Below are 17,013 nucleotides of genomic sequence, written 5' to 3'. Positions count from 1 at the left end.
TTAGAAAATACTGCTTCACAAATGCATCTGTCAGATATGCTAGGCCTGTAAGCCCAAAATGGATACCATAACATTGCAGAGAAGTCTTGGGTGACTGTCCAGCCATCTGTTTCTGTCATTTCTCACATTTTTTGGAAGTCACTTGTTTGCACTTCCTGCTTACTTAGGTAATATTATTTTCTTCTCAGGTCTCTGAGGGAGTTGAAGTTTAAATAGTTATAGTTTTCCTTGTTAACAAATTCAGAAAAGAAACTCACCAAAGATGTGTAAAGTATATAACTTTGAAAGACATCAAAAGGTAGTTTTCAGTTGGCAATACAAGTTAGGGTAGAAAATGAATTAGGTACTACATTTCAGACTCACCAAAATAGGATAAATGATGAGGCATTTTATTTGAATCTGTCAAATGTTAAAGGGCTGGACATTGTTAATTTAATTCTTGACTGTATATATTGTATATACTTATTGTTCTTATTGTATATAATTTTTCTTATATTAGTTATAACCTTCTTTTATTATTTTAGACAAAAAGGGAAATGTGGTAATATATTGTACACACTAACAAATTTGCCTGAGGATCAGAGGACAGAGCCAGCTACTAAATTAGACACAGAGGTCAGGCAGTGGTGGAACACACCTTTAATCCCAGCACTTGAGATCTCATTCCTTTGCTTGGGAAGCATGCATGCCTTTAATCTCAGAAAGTAATATGGTGGGGCAGAGAAAAGTATATAAGGTGTGGGGAAATAGGAACTCACTCTCTTTAAGCTGAGGATTTTGTAGAGGTAAGAACTAGTGGCTAGCTGATCTGCTTCTCTGATCTTTCAGCTTTCATCCTGATATCTGCCTCTGTTTTTTTTTTTTTTATTAAATGACCATCTAAGATTCAAAAAACAGGTTTGTTTTTTTTTTAATCATGGGTTATCTTGTTTTCTCCATCTATAGTGATTGAAGGATTTGCTGGGTATAATAGTTGGGCTGGTATCCGTGGTCTCTTAGTATCTGTCTAAGACCTTCTGGCTTTCAGAGTTTCCATTGAGAAGTTGAGTGTAATTCTAATAGGTCTGCCTTTATATGTTACTTGACATTTTTCCTTTGCTGCTCTTAATATTTTTTCTTTATTCTGTATGTTTAGTGTTTTGACTATTATGTGGCTATTTTTTTGTGGTCCAGTCTATTTGGTGTTCTGTAAGCTTTTTGTACCTTCATAGGCATGTCTCTCTTTAGGTTGGGAAAGTTTTCTTCTGTGATTTTGTTCAATATATTTTTTGTGCCTTTGAGCTGGAGTTTTTCTCCTTCTATCCCTATTTCTTTAGGTTTAGTCTTTACAGGTTGTCCCAGATTTCCTGGGGGTTTTGTGTTAAATATTTGCTGGATTTAACATTTTTTTGACTGATGAATCTATTTCCTCTATGGTATCCTCAATGCCTGAGATTTTTCTCTTCCATTTCTTGTATTCTGTTGGTTACACTTGCCTCTGTAGTTTCTTTGTTTACTCAGATTTTTCTTTTCCTGAATTCCCTCAGTTTGTACTTTCTTTAGTGCCTCTATCATATTTAAAGTCTTGAACTGTTTCCTTCACTGGTTTGATTTTTTTCCCTTGGGATTCTTGGATTTCTTTAAGGGATTTCTTGATTTCCTCTAATTTTTTGTTTGTCTTTTCCTCTATTTCTTTAAGGGAATTTTTTCATTTCCTTTTTTATGGCCTCTATCATCTTCATAAAGTTGTTTTAAAGTAATTTCTTCTGGATGTTCAGGTCCTGCTGCTGTAGGAACACTAGGTACTGTTGGTGCCATATTGCTCTTTGTGTTGTTTAATGTGTACTTACATTGCCATCTACCTATTTCTTCCTTTAATCCATACATGCAGCATTCCAGGTCACTCTTCTTGCAATTGGTGCAGGTGGGGCCTGTGACTCCTGTGGTTGCTTTTCTTCCCAGTTGGTGCAGGGGGAGCATAAGGCTCTGGTAGTCACTGGTCTGCAGAGGATGGTTGTCAAGGGGGCAGGGGATGAGGTGGCTGCCTGGTCTTTAGGGCTACAATGTGTAACAGGAATCCTAAAGAGTCTTATTAATAAAATCAAACCTGAGGCCAGTTAGTGGGGTGAATGCTGGAAGATCAGAGAAGCAGAACAAGCCACAGCTACCTTACCTCGCCAGTTCCTTAACTGATCCTGTTTCCTCAGGCTGGAAGCCTCTGTGTCCTCATCCGAATGACTCTCAGCTGAACTGTTGCTGCTCCAAAGCCTAAAAGCTTAACCAGCCAAAATGCTTATCCAGCCAAATGCTTTTAGTTTCTGGTCCTCATGCCTTACATATCTTTCTGTTTTCTACCATCACTCCCTGGGATTAAAGGCTTGCTTTCTGGGATTAAAAGCATGAGTTACCATGCTTGGCTATATCCTTGAACAGATGGATTTCTGCCTCTGGAATGCTAGGATTAAAGGCGTGTGCTACCACTGCCTATCCTCATGTTTAGTATTGTGGCCATCCTCTTCTCTGACCCCAGATAAGTTTATTAGCCTGCACAATATTTCGGGGAACACAATACTACCACAACAATGGCTGAGGGAGAGGGGCATGGAATGTGTTCCTGAGGGCTAGGGGTTAGAGAACTAGGCTGTTCAGTCTGGTGTTTAGGGCCTTATCTCTTCCCAATCAGTGTATGTGAGAGGCATATGGCTCTGGTGGTCACTAGTGCCTTGGAGGTGGACTATTATTTTTTTAAAAAATATTGTTGTCCACTGCAGTACTGATAAAGTTGAGAAAATATGTTAATTTGACTAAGTTCATTACAAAAAGTGAGTCTTGCATTGGCCCATCTATGCAGGTATCCAAGGTAGCCAGACTCTTACAGAGTAGAGTTGAGTTTGTCTGGTCATTGGGAAGGATGGAATCAAAGGATGTAGATTTTTTGTTGTAAGAGATCTACTGTATGTGACACATTCACTTAACTCAGCTGCACTGTACACTTAGAAATGGCTCTGACAGATGGGTGATGAGAACATAAAGGGAACAGGATGGTCAAGCTGAAGCAGGGATAGAGTGGAGAGCAATGACAGAGATATCTTGATAGAGGGAGACATCATGGGGATAGGAAGAAATATGGTGCTAGGGAAGTTCCCAGGAACCCACAAGGATGATCCCAGCTTAGATGACTAGCAATAGTGGAGAAGGCACCTGAGCTGGCCTACCCCTGTAATCAGATTTGTGAATACCATGTCATTATAGAGCCTTCATCCAGTAACTGATGGAAGCAATGCAGAGATCCACAGCCAATCACCAGGCTGAGCTCCAGGGGTCCTGTTGAAGAGAGGGAAGAGGGATTCTATGAGCAAGGGGCATCAAGATCATGATGGGGGAAACCTACAGAGAGAACCAAACCAAGCTAATGGAATCTCATGAACTTTAGACCAACAGCTGTGAAGCCTCCATGGGACTAGACTGGGCTCTCTGCATAAGTGAGACAGTTGTGTAGCTTGGTCTGCTTAAGAGACTATCCCTGGTGCATGAGCTGGCTTTTTGGAGCCCACTACCTATAGTGGGACACCATGCACAGCCTTGGTGTGGGAGGAGGGGCTTGGACCTGCCTCAGCTGAATGTACCAGGCTCTGCTGACTCCCCATGGAAGGCCTTATCTTTTTGGAGGAGGCAATAGGGGGTGAGTTGGGGAGGTAGCCTTGGGGGGGAGAGGGAGGAGAGAAAAAGGGGGGTCTGTGGTTGGTATGTAAAAAAAAAAAGAAATGGCTCTGACAGTAAATTTTGTTATGTACTAAAATTGTTATTATATTAATTTACTTATATATATTATATTGTGTGTATGTGTGCATGTGTATAGGCACACATATGTAATGGTGTGGGGTGGGGTCAGATTACAATGTGTGATAGTAGAGTTTTCTTCCTCCATATTACAGATCCTGGGGATTGACCTCAGATCATTATGCTTGATGGCAAGCGCTTTAACTTACTGTGTCAGCCTGTTTTGTGCTTTTAAATGACAATTAAAAACACACATTGAAATAATATTTTATGTGTTTTTCCTATCACATTTTCCCTAGACTTAGAATAAGCTATCCATTGCTGCTCAAGTGTCAGCATCCCTGGTACCTGCAATTATACCTGAGCTTGGCCTGGAAACAGTTCACCTACCTCTGGGCTCCTCTACCTTACGCATGCAGAGAGCAGAGAGCCTGTCCAAGGCCATATAGTCAGAAATGAGAAAAGACTGGGTTCTGATAGCAGTTTAGCAACTATTTACAAACTGGATGACTTCATATTTCTTAACCAAACTGGTGCAGAAGGGGTTCATGTCTCCTCAGTGAAGGGTCAGGCCAAGGGAGTCTATGCTCATGTAAGACCTCTCCCTCTGTGACCCAGCAGATATATGCCATGAAAGCTCCTGTCTAGTTCATCTTTGTAATCCTGTCTTTCAAACTACCTTGGTCATCCAGGTCAGCTTTCTTGTTCCTTGGGAAGCAGGTTTCTCTGGATCCTGTTGACCTGTGGTGATATCCCAGAGGCTAGATCAGGCCACTGAGTCAGATGCAGTCTGAAAGGAGTTAGTGGAGGTGGTAGGCCATAAAACTGGATCAGTTGTTCCCAAGGAAGATCTTTGGAATAACTGCTTCTCAGGGCCTCAGACGTCAGTTTCTTGGGGCCGTGGGACCATGACTATCCTGTGGCTGATGCTGCTAGTAAGCCTGTCTGCCTTTTACCTTGGAGTCTTCATATGGGTTGTCATTCAGCACTTTCTCACTGTGGAAATCCCCTCTGCCTTGGAGCATCCAGTCAAGTTCAGGTTTCTGCATTGTGCGATGCTGTACTTAATTGCTCTGGTGAGTCTGCTTTTGGGGGAAGGAGTTTTCAGGGTCTTGTTGTGGGATATTTGATCACAGTGTGAACCTAGAGATTGTGTTAATTAAATTAAAACCTGAGGTCCAGAGGCTAAGCTAGCAACTAGTTGACAGGAAGTAGCCATAGAGAGTAAAGAGGAAGTCAGGAAGATGAGTAGAGAAAAACCACAGGAAATAGAAGGGAGGGACTTAGAGTTTGGTTGTCCATTTTGGATTGGAACAGTGAAAAAGAGCTCCCTTTTTGAGATGCCAGAGAAGGAAGAAGGTCAGTTAATTGCTCCTCAACCTCTCTGAACTAGCAGGTTTTTACCCCAGCCTGACTTCCTAGTCTTTATTAGTAAAATCATAAGATATACATTTATATAAAAACAACAGGGTTCATCTGTGTACCTTGCCTTTCTTCTTTTATTTTTCCCTCTATACATTTCTCCATGACTGAGGTGCCTAGATTGTTTTATCTTAGAAACACAGAAACATTGTATTTGTCTCTCTCTCTCCCTCCTTCCCTTTCTCTTTCTTGCTCTCTTTATGTCCCTTCCTGCCTGCCTGCCCCTTGTCTTTGTTCTTACTGTAAAAAAAAAAAAAAAGGACAGTATCTCACTGAGCTCAGGATGGCCTTGAACTCACCCTGTGGCCAATGGTATGAGGCTCCCAATTGTCCCACTGCTACCCTACAAGTGCCTGGGTTAGAGGTGTACACTATCATGCTTGGTTTATGCAATTCTGAGGACCAAACCAGGGCTTCATGCATGCTATGTCAGCACTATATCCACTTAGCTACATCATGGCTCTTCTTTTCTTTTTAATTTTTTGAGATAAAAATTTCATGATTTTGAAGTGGTTATCTTTTGGCTCCCACCTCTTGAGGGCTAGGATTGGAGGCAGGTATCACCACTTATCTACCAGACTGTTTTCTGAGGACTGAACAGTAATTTCACACCCAGGTTCTACTCATGATAGACCCATGGGCCAACAGGTCTGACACCTCCTTCAACAACAGTCCTCTACTTCCTTCCACTTATTTCTTTCTAGATGTTTTGTTGCATGATTGTGAACACTTTGAAGCCACAGACTATATCTTGGCATAGTTCTGAGCAGAGGGCAGGTACCCTTTGCTGATCAAATCATCCATGTGATGATGCATAGCTTTAACTGTACTGGGTGGCTGGATTCTGAACTTGCCTTTGTTGCTGATTGAGGATAGGGAAAAGGGCCTGTCCACAGGTACAGTAGGTTTGGAAAGAAAGTTTGGCCTTGTGTGGGAAGGAGGCAGTTTGAATAAACTTGATGTCCCAACCTTGGTAAAGACCTGTAGAGGCCAGACAGTTCATGAGCGATTATGTCAGAAGGCAGCTACAATTGAGGAGGTAGGGAAAAGAAAGGTGAGAAGCAGCTGCAGCCAGGCTACCTGATAAGTGTCTCTGTTCTGCTCTCACTGGCTGCAAGGGCCCTTGGCTTAACCTCTGTGCATGTAAGAATCTTCGTCCTCAAGGCCAGGAACATTCTCTGTCTTGTGAAGTTAATAGACATATTGCATGGCATATGATAAGGAGCAATAAGTGACTTTTTATATATGACTTATAAAAGCAACGTATTCCTGTGTTGTTGAGAGATTTTTCTCCACAATAGGCCACACCTAGAAGAATGAGTAAGCCTTGTTCAATACAATTATTGAAAGCTCCTGGCCTCAACCCTTGTTCATTTTTATCTGTAAGTACTTTCCTAGAGGTCAAGCTGTTTCAAGACCATGGATTGCATGGAATTACAGGATAGTTTAGAGTCCTGGAATGGCAAATGAGGGCCTCAGATTGCTAAGTTCCCCAGAAAATCTGTACTCTTTCCAAACTATAGTGTTTCTCTTCTACAGCATCACACCTAGCTCACAGCTATGGGAAATGTGAATTCTGTTTTGGGAAAATCAAGCCCACACAAAACAGTGTAATGCTATGATGTATCTAATGGGTTTTGCTCCAGACACAAGCTCTTTCTAGTTTTTCAACCAAGAACTCAGCTCCTGGGAGCCTCTTTCACTCCATCCATCTTGGCTTTTATCTACACATGAGGGTATCATTTAATCACCACTTAAAAGATAGATATTTTTAAAAATATTTTTTTATTTTTTGAGATTATAATTTTATAATTTCTCATGGTTATCTAATACCAAAGACTTGTCTTTTAAACAATGTGGGAAGAGCCAGTCCACTGAGTAGGCAGCTGAGCAAACAAGGCAGGGAGCAAGCCAGTAAGCAGTTTTCCTCCATGGTTTTTGCTTTAATTCCCGCCTCCAGGTAAATGTCTTGAGTTCCTGCCTTGGCTTCCCTTGATGATGAACAATAGCCTATAAGCCAAGTAAACCCTTCCTCCCTGAAGTTCCTTGTGGTCAGGTGGCTTGTCACAGCAACAAGAGGAAAATAGGACCATATGTTTATTGCTCATTTGTACTCTATCTTTTGTGACCTATTCATTTTATTAGCCCACTTATTGATTGGGTGGTTTGATCTCTTCTTTTTAGTTTTTGGAGTGATATCTATCTATCTATCTATCTATCTATCTATCTATCTATCTATCTATGCATAATAGATATTTAATTTTTCATCAGAGGCATCACCAGCAAAGACTTTCTTTTTCCATTCTATAGGTTGAGTCTACACTTAATTAAAACTTTCCTTTGTGTCTGGAAGTCTTTTGATTTCTTGAGTACCCATTTGTCAATAGTTGGCCTTATTTCCAGAGAAACTGGAATATTATGCAAGAAGTCTTGACCTATGACTATATCTTGAAGTATTCCCCTCACTGTTCCTTCTAGTATTTCTAGAATTTTGGGTCCTAAAATTCAGTCTTTGATCCATTTGGAGTTGATTTTTATGCAAGGTGAGATAGGAATCTAGGACCATCCATTAACATGAGAATATTTAATTTTCCCAGATGCATTTGTTGAAGAGGCTCTCTATAGTTGGACAGTTCTCTCTGGCCTGCCAGTTCCTGAATACCCACTTTGAGGCTTATATTACTTATAAATTCTCAGCCAGTTGCTCAGGTTTATTACTAACTAGCTATTACACTTAAATTAACCCATACTTCTTATCTCTGTTTAGCCATGTGGCTTGGTATCTTTTCTCAATATGGCATTCTTATTTTCTTCCTCTGCATCTGGCTGGTGACTCCTGACTCCACCCTTGTCCTTCCCAGCATTCTTAGTTTGGTCCTCCTGCCTATACTTCCTGCATGGCTACTGGCCAATCAGCATTTTACTACACCAATTCGAGTGACAAATCTTTACAGCGTACAAGAGGATTATTTCACAGAAGCTCTCCTTTCTGTTTTTTGTCACTTTTGTTGAAAATCAGGTGGCTGTGACCATGTGGGGTTATATTTGGGTCTTCCATTCTATTCCATTGATCTATTTATCTGTCTTGTGAAAAGGCCATCTCAACACAATGACAGTAAAATTTCAACATGAATTTTGGTTGAAACAAATAATCAAATCACAACCATATCATTATCTAACCTAGATGTTTTAGGTAGAAACTCTGAAAACTCACCTTCTCCCTAAGCAGAACGAACCTACAGCCAGTTGTAGATACATGAGTCCATTGTGTGTGCATAAGTCAAAAGAGAAACGATGAACTCATTTTAGCAATGCTAAGTGGCAGCAGCATCTACATGTTTACCTTATAGCCTCCTATGCCTCGCTTTTCTTTTTCTCCTCCTCATTTTTCTTTTCCTTCCTCATATTCTTCTTCTTTTTGGCTCCTATAGGGAAATATATTAGAGAAGCTGAGGATTTGCTCCATGATCAAGTTCATCCAGATTTTTCAGGACTTAATAGTCATAAAGAAGAACCATAATTTAGTGGTGACCAACATGCACTTTGGGGAAATCCCTGTGAGACTGTTCCAACCCAAGGCAGTGTCCTCCAAACTCCTGCGAGGCATCATTTTCTACCATGGAGGAGGAGCCATATGTGGTAGTCTGGGTGAGTAGCTTCTGTATTGGGTGGGAGAAGAAGTTCTTCATGATAGTTGGAGTCTTGCATACATTCTTATGAGGATCTCTTAGGAGGGAGTCAAAGCAAGTAGAAGTTGGAGCTTTTAGGGAGAATGGATTGAAGGCTTGGAAATCATATCATTCAATGAGGTTGAAGTCCCTATAGCAATGTTTCCTGTATAATATATTAGTCTTAGTTCAGGTTCAGGTAGCAATGTCCACTGAAACTCTCCTCAAACTAGGTGTGATACCTCTCTTTCCTTCCCACTCAAAGCACTGGCTATTCCTATCTACCCCATAATGACCCTAAGTCCATGTGCTTTCCTCAGCTCAGCTGGATCACTGTGCTGAAAACCCATCCATTCTTGATCACTACATCATCTCTGTATCCAAAAGTTGTTTCCTTGCTACAATTATCATCCTTCAGCTTTATCATCTCTCCCCACCAGAGGAACCCAGTGCTTATCACTGGTGCACTTCAGCCTCCCCCGAGTCCTTACCACATCTCCAGCCTAGCCACTTGTGTCTCCCTTTACCCTTGCTGTGCTGTAGCCTGTGACATAGCAGGCATCTTGGGCTGCTCACATGTTCTTCTGTACTTGTCACTTATGCAGACACAAAAGACATCACTCCTGGGATTAGGGTTACTTACTACCTTCTGGTGATTTGGATAGCCATAGCAGTTTTGAAGATGTTACCAAGGTGCCTTTTCTCATTCATAAGTGAACTATGAGTGTATCTTGCCTGTAGTACCTACCCTCCCTTGTCCAGAATGTTACTGTCCTTATTCACTCCCTACTGTCATCGACCTCTAAGACCTTCTTCCCCAAGCTGCCATCCTCTACTGCAGGATAATGACATTTCCAAATCTTAAGCAGGAATGGCTCAACAGATATTTACTGAACAGCTACTGCCCCAGATCCTCTCCAGGCACTGGAAGACAAGAAAGAACCAATCCACAAACTTAAGGGTCTGTACATCAAGCGGGGAAGCTAGACCACATGGGAGAACACAAATACGGAAGTGGTTTCAGATGTGGATAACACAGGGATGGAACAGAGAGTGATTTAGAGTAACAGTACCTCAGTTTTTCTGATCAGACGGTCCCTCCAAGAAGGTGAGATTTAAGGCCAGGACCAAGAGATGGGAGGAGGCAGTTCTTCTGAGTTGGGGAAAGGCAATGTGTGATAGGTTGAGGACCTGGATGAGGTGAGTAAAGACTGGGTCTCAGGATCCAAAACAAAGGACTCCAGAAACTCAGTCATCAACACAAATAATATTGCTTATAAATGCCATATTTTTAGAAAGTTCTGATACTAAATAAATAAATAAATAAATAAATAAATAAACCTATAAGGAGCTGTACATCTAAATTCATACGAGGGCAGGTGCTGAGGGCTGAGTGGCTTGTGCAAGTTGGAAACAGCATATTTGAACTTTCATTACACCTATGTCCATTGTGCGCCATGAGGAAGGAGAGAGAAGAGTTGTGGGTTTCAAAGTCTTTAATAAAGCACTACATAAATGGGGTTTCTGATTGGTCAGGGCTGCAGAACAAGGTCTCGGGAGCCTTATATCTCCTGGTAGCCCCAAACAGGGGCAGAAGGGGTTTATAAGCACAAAACCCACAAACGCTTGTTGCCAAGTTACAGTTACAGTTTTCACCAATCAGGAGTCAAAGATTAGGGACTTCCCTTGTATGTTTCATCATCGTCAACAGACACAAAATGTAAGCTTTTCAGTCCAATTTTGGATATAGAAGCTGACCACCTCACTCAGCTAAGACCACCCTATGTGTTAGCCTCAGGGTTTGTTCTTTTGTTCCTCTCCCCTGTGTAGCTAGACAGTTTTCTCTCTCTCATCCAGGTCCTGCAGTTCCACAGCTGCTTTTAAAATAATCATTCAGAGGCTTAATATTAATTACAAACTGTTTGGTCTATGGTTCAGGCTTATTGCTAGCTAGCTAGCTATTACATCTTAAATTAACCCATTTCTATTAATTTATGTCTTGCCATGTGGCCATGGCATTACCAGTCTACTGGCATCTTGCTCCTTGGGTGGCTGGATGGCATCTCCCTGACTCCATCCTTCTTCTCTCTGTCTCTTTCTTTGGATTTCCCACCTGGCTATAATCTGTCTTGCCCTAGGCCAGAGTAGCTTCTTTATTAACCAATGGCAGCAACACATATTCACAGCATACAGAAAGACCATCCCACAGCACCCCTACGCCCTTTCCCACCTGACCGTTAGCAGTGGAGCGACATAACATATTTGTCCATAGAAGCAAGTTTCACTCTGCTGCTATGACAAACACATAACCAAAAGTGACTTAGGAGAAGAAAGGGTTTATTTCATCTTTCAGGTTACACTCCATCACTGAGGGAAGTCAGGGCAGAAACCAAACAGAAGCCATAGTTGAGCACTGCCTGTTAACTCCGTCTCAGACCTATGCTTATGTCATCGAGGACCGCCTACCCAGGGAATGGCTCTGCCTACAGTGGGCTAGGTTCCCTATAATAATTAAGAAACAAGGAAATTCCCCGCAGACATGCTCATAGGCAAATTTGATCTGGGCAATCCTTCCGTTGGAGACTTTTTTCTTAGGTGACTCTAGGCTTCATTAAATCGCCATTTAAAGTTACTGAGGACATCTACAATGTCCATGGTGCATGTACCTACATAGCAAATCTCTGACTGGCTTAACTTAGAAAATCCAAGTACTTGTCTGGACAGGAGATATTACACTCTGTTAATCCAGTACCTAGGAATCAAGGCAAAGGGATCAGAAATTTGAGGTCTACCTGGGTTGTATAGTAAGGACATGGACACATAAAAACTAAACCAACCAACCAATTAAGCAACAATGTAACAAATAAAATAAAACTAAAATGAGATAAAAAAAATCTTCAGGGATATTCATTAAGAAAATAGAAAAAATAAATTTTGGTAACTGAATCTTCTCCCCAGAGATGCTCCTGAGATATGATAAGTAAGAGTAGTACCCAGACCCCTGTCCCAACTTCAACCAGTTTCTGTGACCCAAACTGGATGTGATCAACTGTGTGCTAATCTTAATGGGACTGTCTACTAGTATAAACATCTCATCTGGTCATCCTTTACCTCTTCATGAATGCAAATCTATGAGTCTATTAACACTTCTGCAAGCACAAGTAGCCTTAGTGATGTCCATTTCAGATCTCCAATCAGTCTAAGTCCCTAGTTTACCCATCCTGTATAAAATTCAATGCTATAGAAAGTGAACTGTAAGTTCCAACTAAATCTTGATATTCAGAGGTTTGGAAATGATGTCTGGCCTTGTCCTCACAGAGATGGCAAGATCACCTCAGAGAAATCAAGAATAGGGACATAAAGCAGACCTTATCATTGTATCTATCATGACAGCTGCTATTTCTGGGACTGTAGTGGGAAGTGCTGAGCTCTTGTCACACTGATTAGCACCTGGTTTCCTCTTACAGACAGTTACCACAACCTGTGCAGCTTCCTGGCCCAGGAGACGGATTCAGTGGTGCTATCAGTGGGGTGAGTGGCCTGAGATATTTAATGGTTTATCTGTGTGAGAGTGCATTTTGGGGGCACAGATTTTGGTGACTCTAGGCCAAGGAAAGGGGTCCTGACCTCTTGTACATGTTCCCATGAACAAAGCTACAGCACTTTCAAAACAGTAAAAGTCTAGAAATATATCAATTCCTGGGAAGTACATTGGTAAACTGTGACAGAGAGAACACAATATTACAGAGTACTGGTTTCCTATGGAACAACATAGAGTCATACAGCAGAAGACTAGGAAGAGCACACCATGATGTGAAGGGACCCAGATAGTGTAACATTAGAAAAGACTCTTTATGTCCTCTTTGTGGAATTAAATTAATTAAAGCCAAAAGAATGCTTTCTAGGACACACACACACACACACACACACACACACACACACACACACACACACAGAGAGAGAGAGAGAGAGAGAGAGAGAGAGAGAGAGAGAGAGAGAGGAAATTGAAAATAGAGAGCAAAAGAAGAGATGACAGATATTGAACTCAAAATGTCTCTTCATTTGGTGGGATGATGTTGACTTTGGATACAGTGGTACAATCAGTGTTGGCTGATGGTCAAGTCAATTGAAGTCATGAATATTGTTGGCTGATGGTTCTGGTGTTTGTTGCAACAATAGAATGAATACTCATGGACAACCAACTACAAACCACTTTGAACCAATGTAGAACATGACTTAGGACTCAAGTCTGGTCTTTTGAAAATAAAGAGGTCCTTGAAAGGATGAAGGACACAGGGGACTCTTCTTCATAGTTTGAGAACAGAGTCCATAGGACAATTTAAAGGACTAAGTGAGAGAAACTGAAAACTACCCTGTTAGATTCTGCTGTTTCAATGGCTATCACTTCAGGGGCCCCCTCAGACCTTGACATCAACCAGGATGGGTATACACTGAAATTGGGTGACTAGAGCAAATCACTTGACATCTTTGTTCCTCTCTGGTGGCATAAGGAGGGTAACATCTTTCCATTCTCCAGAGACTTCCTTCTACCTGGTTGCCACAGTGTCTGAGCTTCCAATATGGAACCCTACGTCTCTGAGATCCCTTGAATGGAGCTGCAGAAAAGTATGCAAGCACCTGCTCTGAAATCTTGAAGGAAATTTCTTAGTGTGGCATTCTAGATACTTACAGAGTTCTGACTCATGGTCCAGAGAAGCTATTCTAGAATGGAGAGTGGAGATGCTCTGCTAGAGAAGATAGCTCCCCTTTTATTGGTGACTATGGAGGTTCAGCCCCTTGATAGTCCCCTCCCAGGGTCCGGGAAGAATCTAAAACCAGCTGATAATTTAATCTTTGATGACAGGAAATGAATCTATGTACACGAAACTCCTTAGTCCATACACTTTATTATTCTGTGTCGATTCTCTCTCTACAAGCTTCTATTCTGCTCTCATGCCTAGCTCCTTTCTTCCTTGATTTCTCTCTACATTTATCTGCTGTAAATTCTAACTTAATTCTCTCATCTTAGTTCTGCTCCATCTAGGTTCTTATCCATCTAGTTCTTTCCCATCTTAACTCCTCTCTTATCTCCTTCCTCATCTTGTTCTTCCCCATCTGGCTCTTCCTCATCTTCCATCTCATTCCTCTAGTACTCTCTTCTAGCCCTTCAATCTAGTTCTTCCCTGTCTCAGCTCATTCCTCTCCAGTTCTTACCCATCTAGTTCTTCCATTCTCTTTTCTCTTCTCTGTCTCCTCGTTCTCTCAGTTCTCAGGAATCCCATTATAAACCCAAGCAGTAGCAGTCCTCTCACAGAACAAGGTCACCAGGCTTGAATTCTTATGGGGTCAGAAAGGCAGGTAAGAATTTTCCTCAGGCAGTGACCACCAGGCTTTCTTTTACAACCCAAAAGGGAAGTGGTAAATGAGGGGGACAATAGAGAGCTAATAATTGGTTAGTATATCAAAAAGGGAATTTATGTGCTCAATCTACATTCCTAGAAGCGGTTAGGTAACAAATTAGGAGTCTATTTGTAAGGAAGGAGGGTCTCACCCTAAATTACACAAGAAATAAAGCTATTCTCCTGACCTAGGAGACAGGTGTTGTTTCATTTGGCCTTGGATGCTTGATACACATTTTAGATAAATACACTATTAGAAGTTCTTGGAAGCACACATGAAAATCATTCTAGGAACCAGCTAATATATATATACAAAAGCTAAAATATCACCCAGACTTCCTAAGCCATGGCTGGACCTTTGGAGAAGTCCTTGACTTTTCCAAGCAGTAGCTTTTGCGATAGTAGCTGAATTCCATTACATTTTCCTGCGGCTTGCAGCACCCTTTGCTCCTTTTCTCTCCCCTTCCTGACTGTGTTTTCCTGGAAGCAAGGTATCTTGACTCTAAATGAAGTCTCTGCAACTCTATTGACAGGAAGTGGTAGTATCAATCATCTCCCTATGGTCCCTTTCTTCCACCAGGGGGAAATTGGGGATAGGTGAGGAGCTCTTCTAACTGGTCCTTTATGGCTTCATAGCCCAAGGCTTCTGAAGTGAATGGTAGCAACAGAGAACTATGAACCAGAGAAACTACCACTTTGGGGGCCACTGTCCTTATGCATGCTTCTAGTAATTGGACCTTTAACCCAATGGTGTTGAGTGTTAACAGCCCTTGTGTGTATCTGTGAAGTCAGGTGCAACACCTATGCTCCAGTTCCCAGGCTAGAGTGTCTAAAACCCCTGGCGCTTAAGGCAACATTGAATGCTACCCCTGGCTCCTCTACTGCCTGCTGTTGTTTCCTGCTGTTATTGTTGCCAATGTGTCTTTGCTTCCTTTCTCTGCTCCCATTCTTGAAGCTTCACCTCTGATGCCATCAAGGTCACTTTGCATTTCCTGTGTTAAGGGTTCTGACTGCTTCCTGAGGCCAGGGATTCCCACTGCCTAGGTGCCCAATGGTCTTTGTACCTCTGCCATTGTTGTCACCACATGATGCTCTCTTGCCTCTGGACCTTCTGCAGTTCTGCCAAATCACCCAGGGCGTTGGAGAAGCGTCTAAGAACTCTCAGTTATCAAGTCCAATTGCCCATCCCCTAACACTTCTATTTATTTCCAGGAAAATAAACATTAGAAGGTACACTTACATCAAGACCTTATATTATTAATATGACATTAACATAAAATTTAACAAGCAATGGTTTGGGCAATGTTCAATGGATGCCTGAAACATCTGGGAGAGCCCAAACTCTTAGCCTGTCTCAGTGGAACCACAGAGCTCCTGGGAATCACCTTTTCTGGGTCTTTGTTGGTTGTCCTATTTCCTAAAGCAACAGCTTTGAGTTTGGCTGATCCTTTGTGGGACTCACTCATCTATGGGAAGCAAAATGTGGGTTGGAATGGAGAATCCGGCCTCCCTGACTCTGGCAGATTTCTCATGTCCACAAAGGAAAAATGAGGCTAGCCATTTTTACTGGCTAGGGTCATTCTGAGTATTTAATCAAGTTCTTTTTTCCTATGAGAGTAGAGGATTCTGTTTAAATGGCCTCCAGTCACCCATGTGTGCATCACTGCATTGTGTTTGTTTGTTTCTTCTTAGGTACCGCAAGCTTCCTGACCACCATCATCCTTCTGTTAGTGAGGATTGCCTGAATGCCTCTATTCACTTCATGAAGGGCCTAACAGACTATGGAGTAGACCCCTCCCGGGTGGTAGTCTGTGGAGAAAGTATTGGGGGTGGGGTTGTGACCATTGTCACCCAGGCCTTGCTCAGCCTCCCAAGTCTCCCCCAGATCTGTGCTCAGGTGCTTATTACTCCAGTTACACAGGTTATCAATTTCCAATTACCATCACATCAGCAGAACCAAAATGTTCCATTCCTCACCAAAGACATACTCAGGATGGCTATATGTAAATACCTGGACATTGACTTCTCTTGGAAAGATAATCTGTTTAATGGTACTTGTATTCCCCTAGACACCTGGAAGAAGTACAGGAAATGGCTCAGTTCTGATAATATCCCCAGAAGGTTCAAGAGCAAAAGCCTCCTGCCTGAGTTTTCAGGTCCTTTCAATGAGGCTGCCTACCTGGAAACCAAACAGGTTTTGGATCCAGAAATTTCACCTCTCCTAGCAGATGACGAGATCATTGCTCAGCTTCCCCAGGCATTCCTGGTGAGCTGTGAGAATGACCCCCTCCGTGATGATGCCTTGCTCTACAAGAAGCGCTTGGAAGACCAGGGTGTCCCTGTGACCTGGTACCACGTGGATGATGGCTTTCACGGATGCATCATTTTTTTTGATAAGCAACCTTTCTCTTTCCCCTGCTCCATAAAAATTGTAAATGCTGTCATCAATTATATAAAGGGCATATGACAGTCACTCTGGACTTTGAGTGTGGAACAAGATAAGAGCTGTCTGTTCTGGGGCTTTTCTTGGTTTTATTTTATTAAGCAAGGAGATACTGAAGCCATGCATGATCCAAGAGGGAAAGACTAGGTGGAAATAAGAACTGTTGACTTTGTATTCAAGAAAGACCAGTCTCCGTGTTTCTTTCCAGAACCAATAATGTCCAGTGTTGCAACTAGCAACACTCTCTACTGCTTCATTTACTTGAAATAAATGTCAAAGTGGAATGAGATGTCTTTCAAATTTTCCAAAAGCCTTAACCTAG

At 41.9% G+C, this 17,013-nt stretch overlaps 1 protein-coding gene across 1 annotated transcript; it reads left to right on the top strand.

Annotated features, from left to right (window-relative positions):
- Positions 1-4,667: 4,667 nt before the first annotated feature.
- On the top strand, positions 4,668-16,715 carry LOC118577065 (arylacetamide deacetylase-like 4). Its single transcript, XM_036177068.1, has 4 exons — positions 4,668-4,835; positions 8,613-8,829; positions 12,317-12,380; positions 15,941-16,715. The coding sequence occupies exons 1-4, from the start codon at positions 4,668-4,670 to the stop codon at positions 16,713-16,715; spliced, it is 1,224 nt and encodes a 407-aa protein (XP_036032961.1).
- The last annotated feature ends 298 nt before the right edge of the window (positions 16,716-17,013 follow it).

This window comes from Onychomys torridus, chromosome 2 (genome assembly GCF_903995425.1).
Source record: "Onychomys torridus chromosome 2, mOncTor1.1, whole genome shotgun sequence".
In the NCBI taxonomy this organism is placed as follows: Eukaryota; Metazoa; Chordata; class Mammalia; order Rodentia; family Cricetidae; genus Onychomys; species Onychomys torridus.
This window is presented reverse-complemented; position numbering and strand designations above follow the sequence as displayed.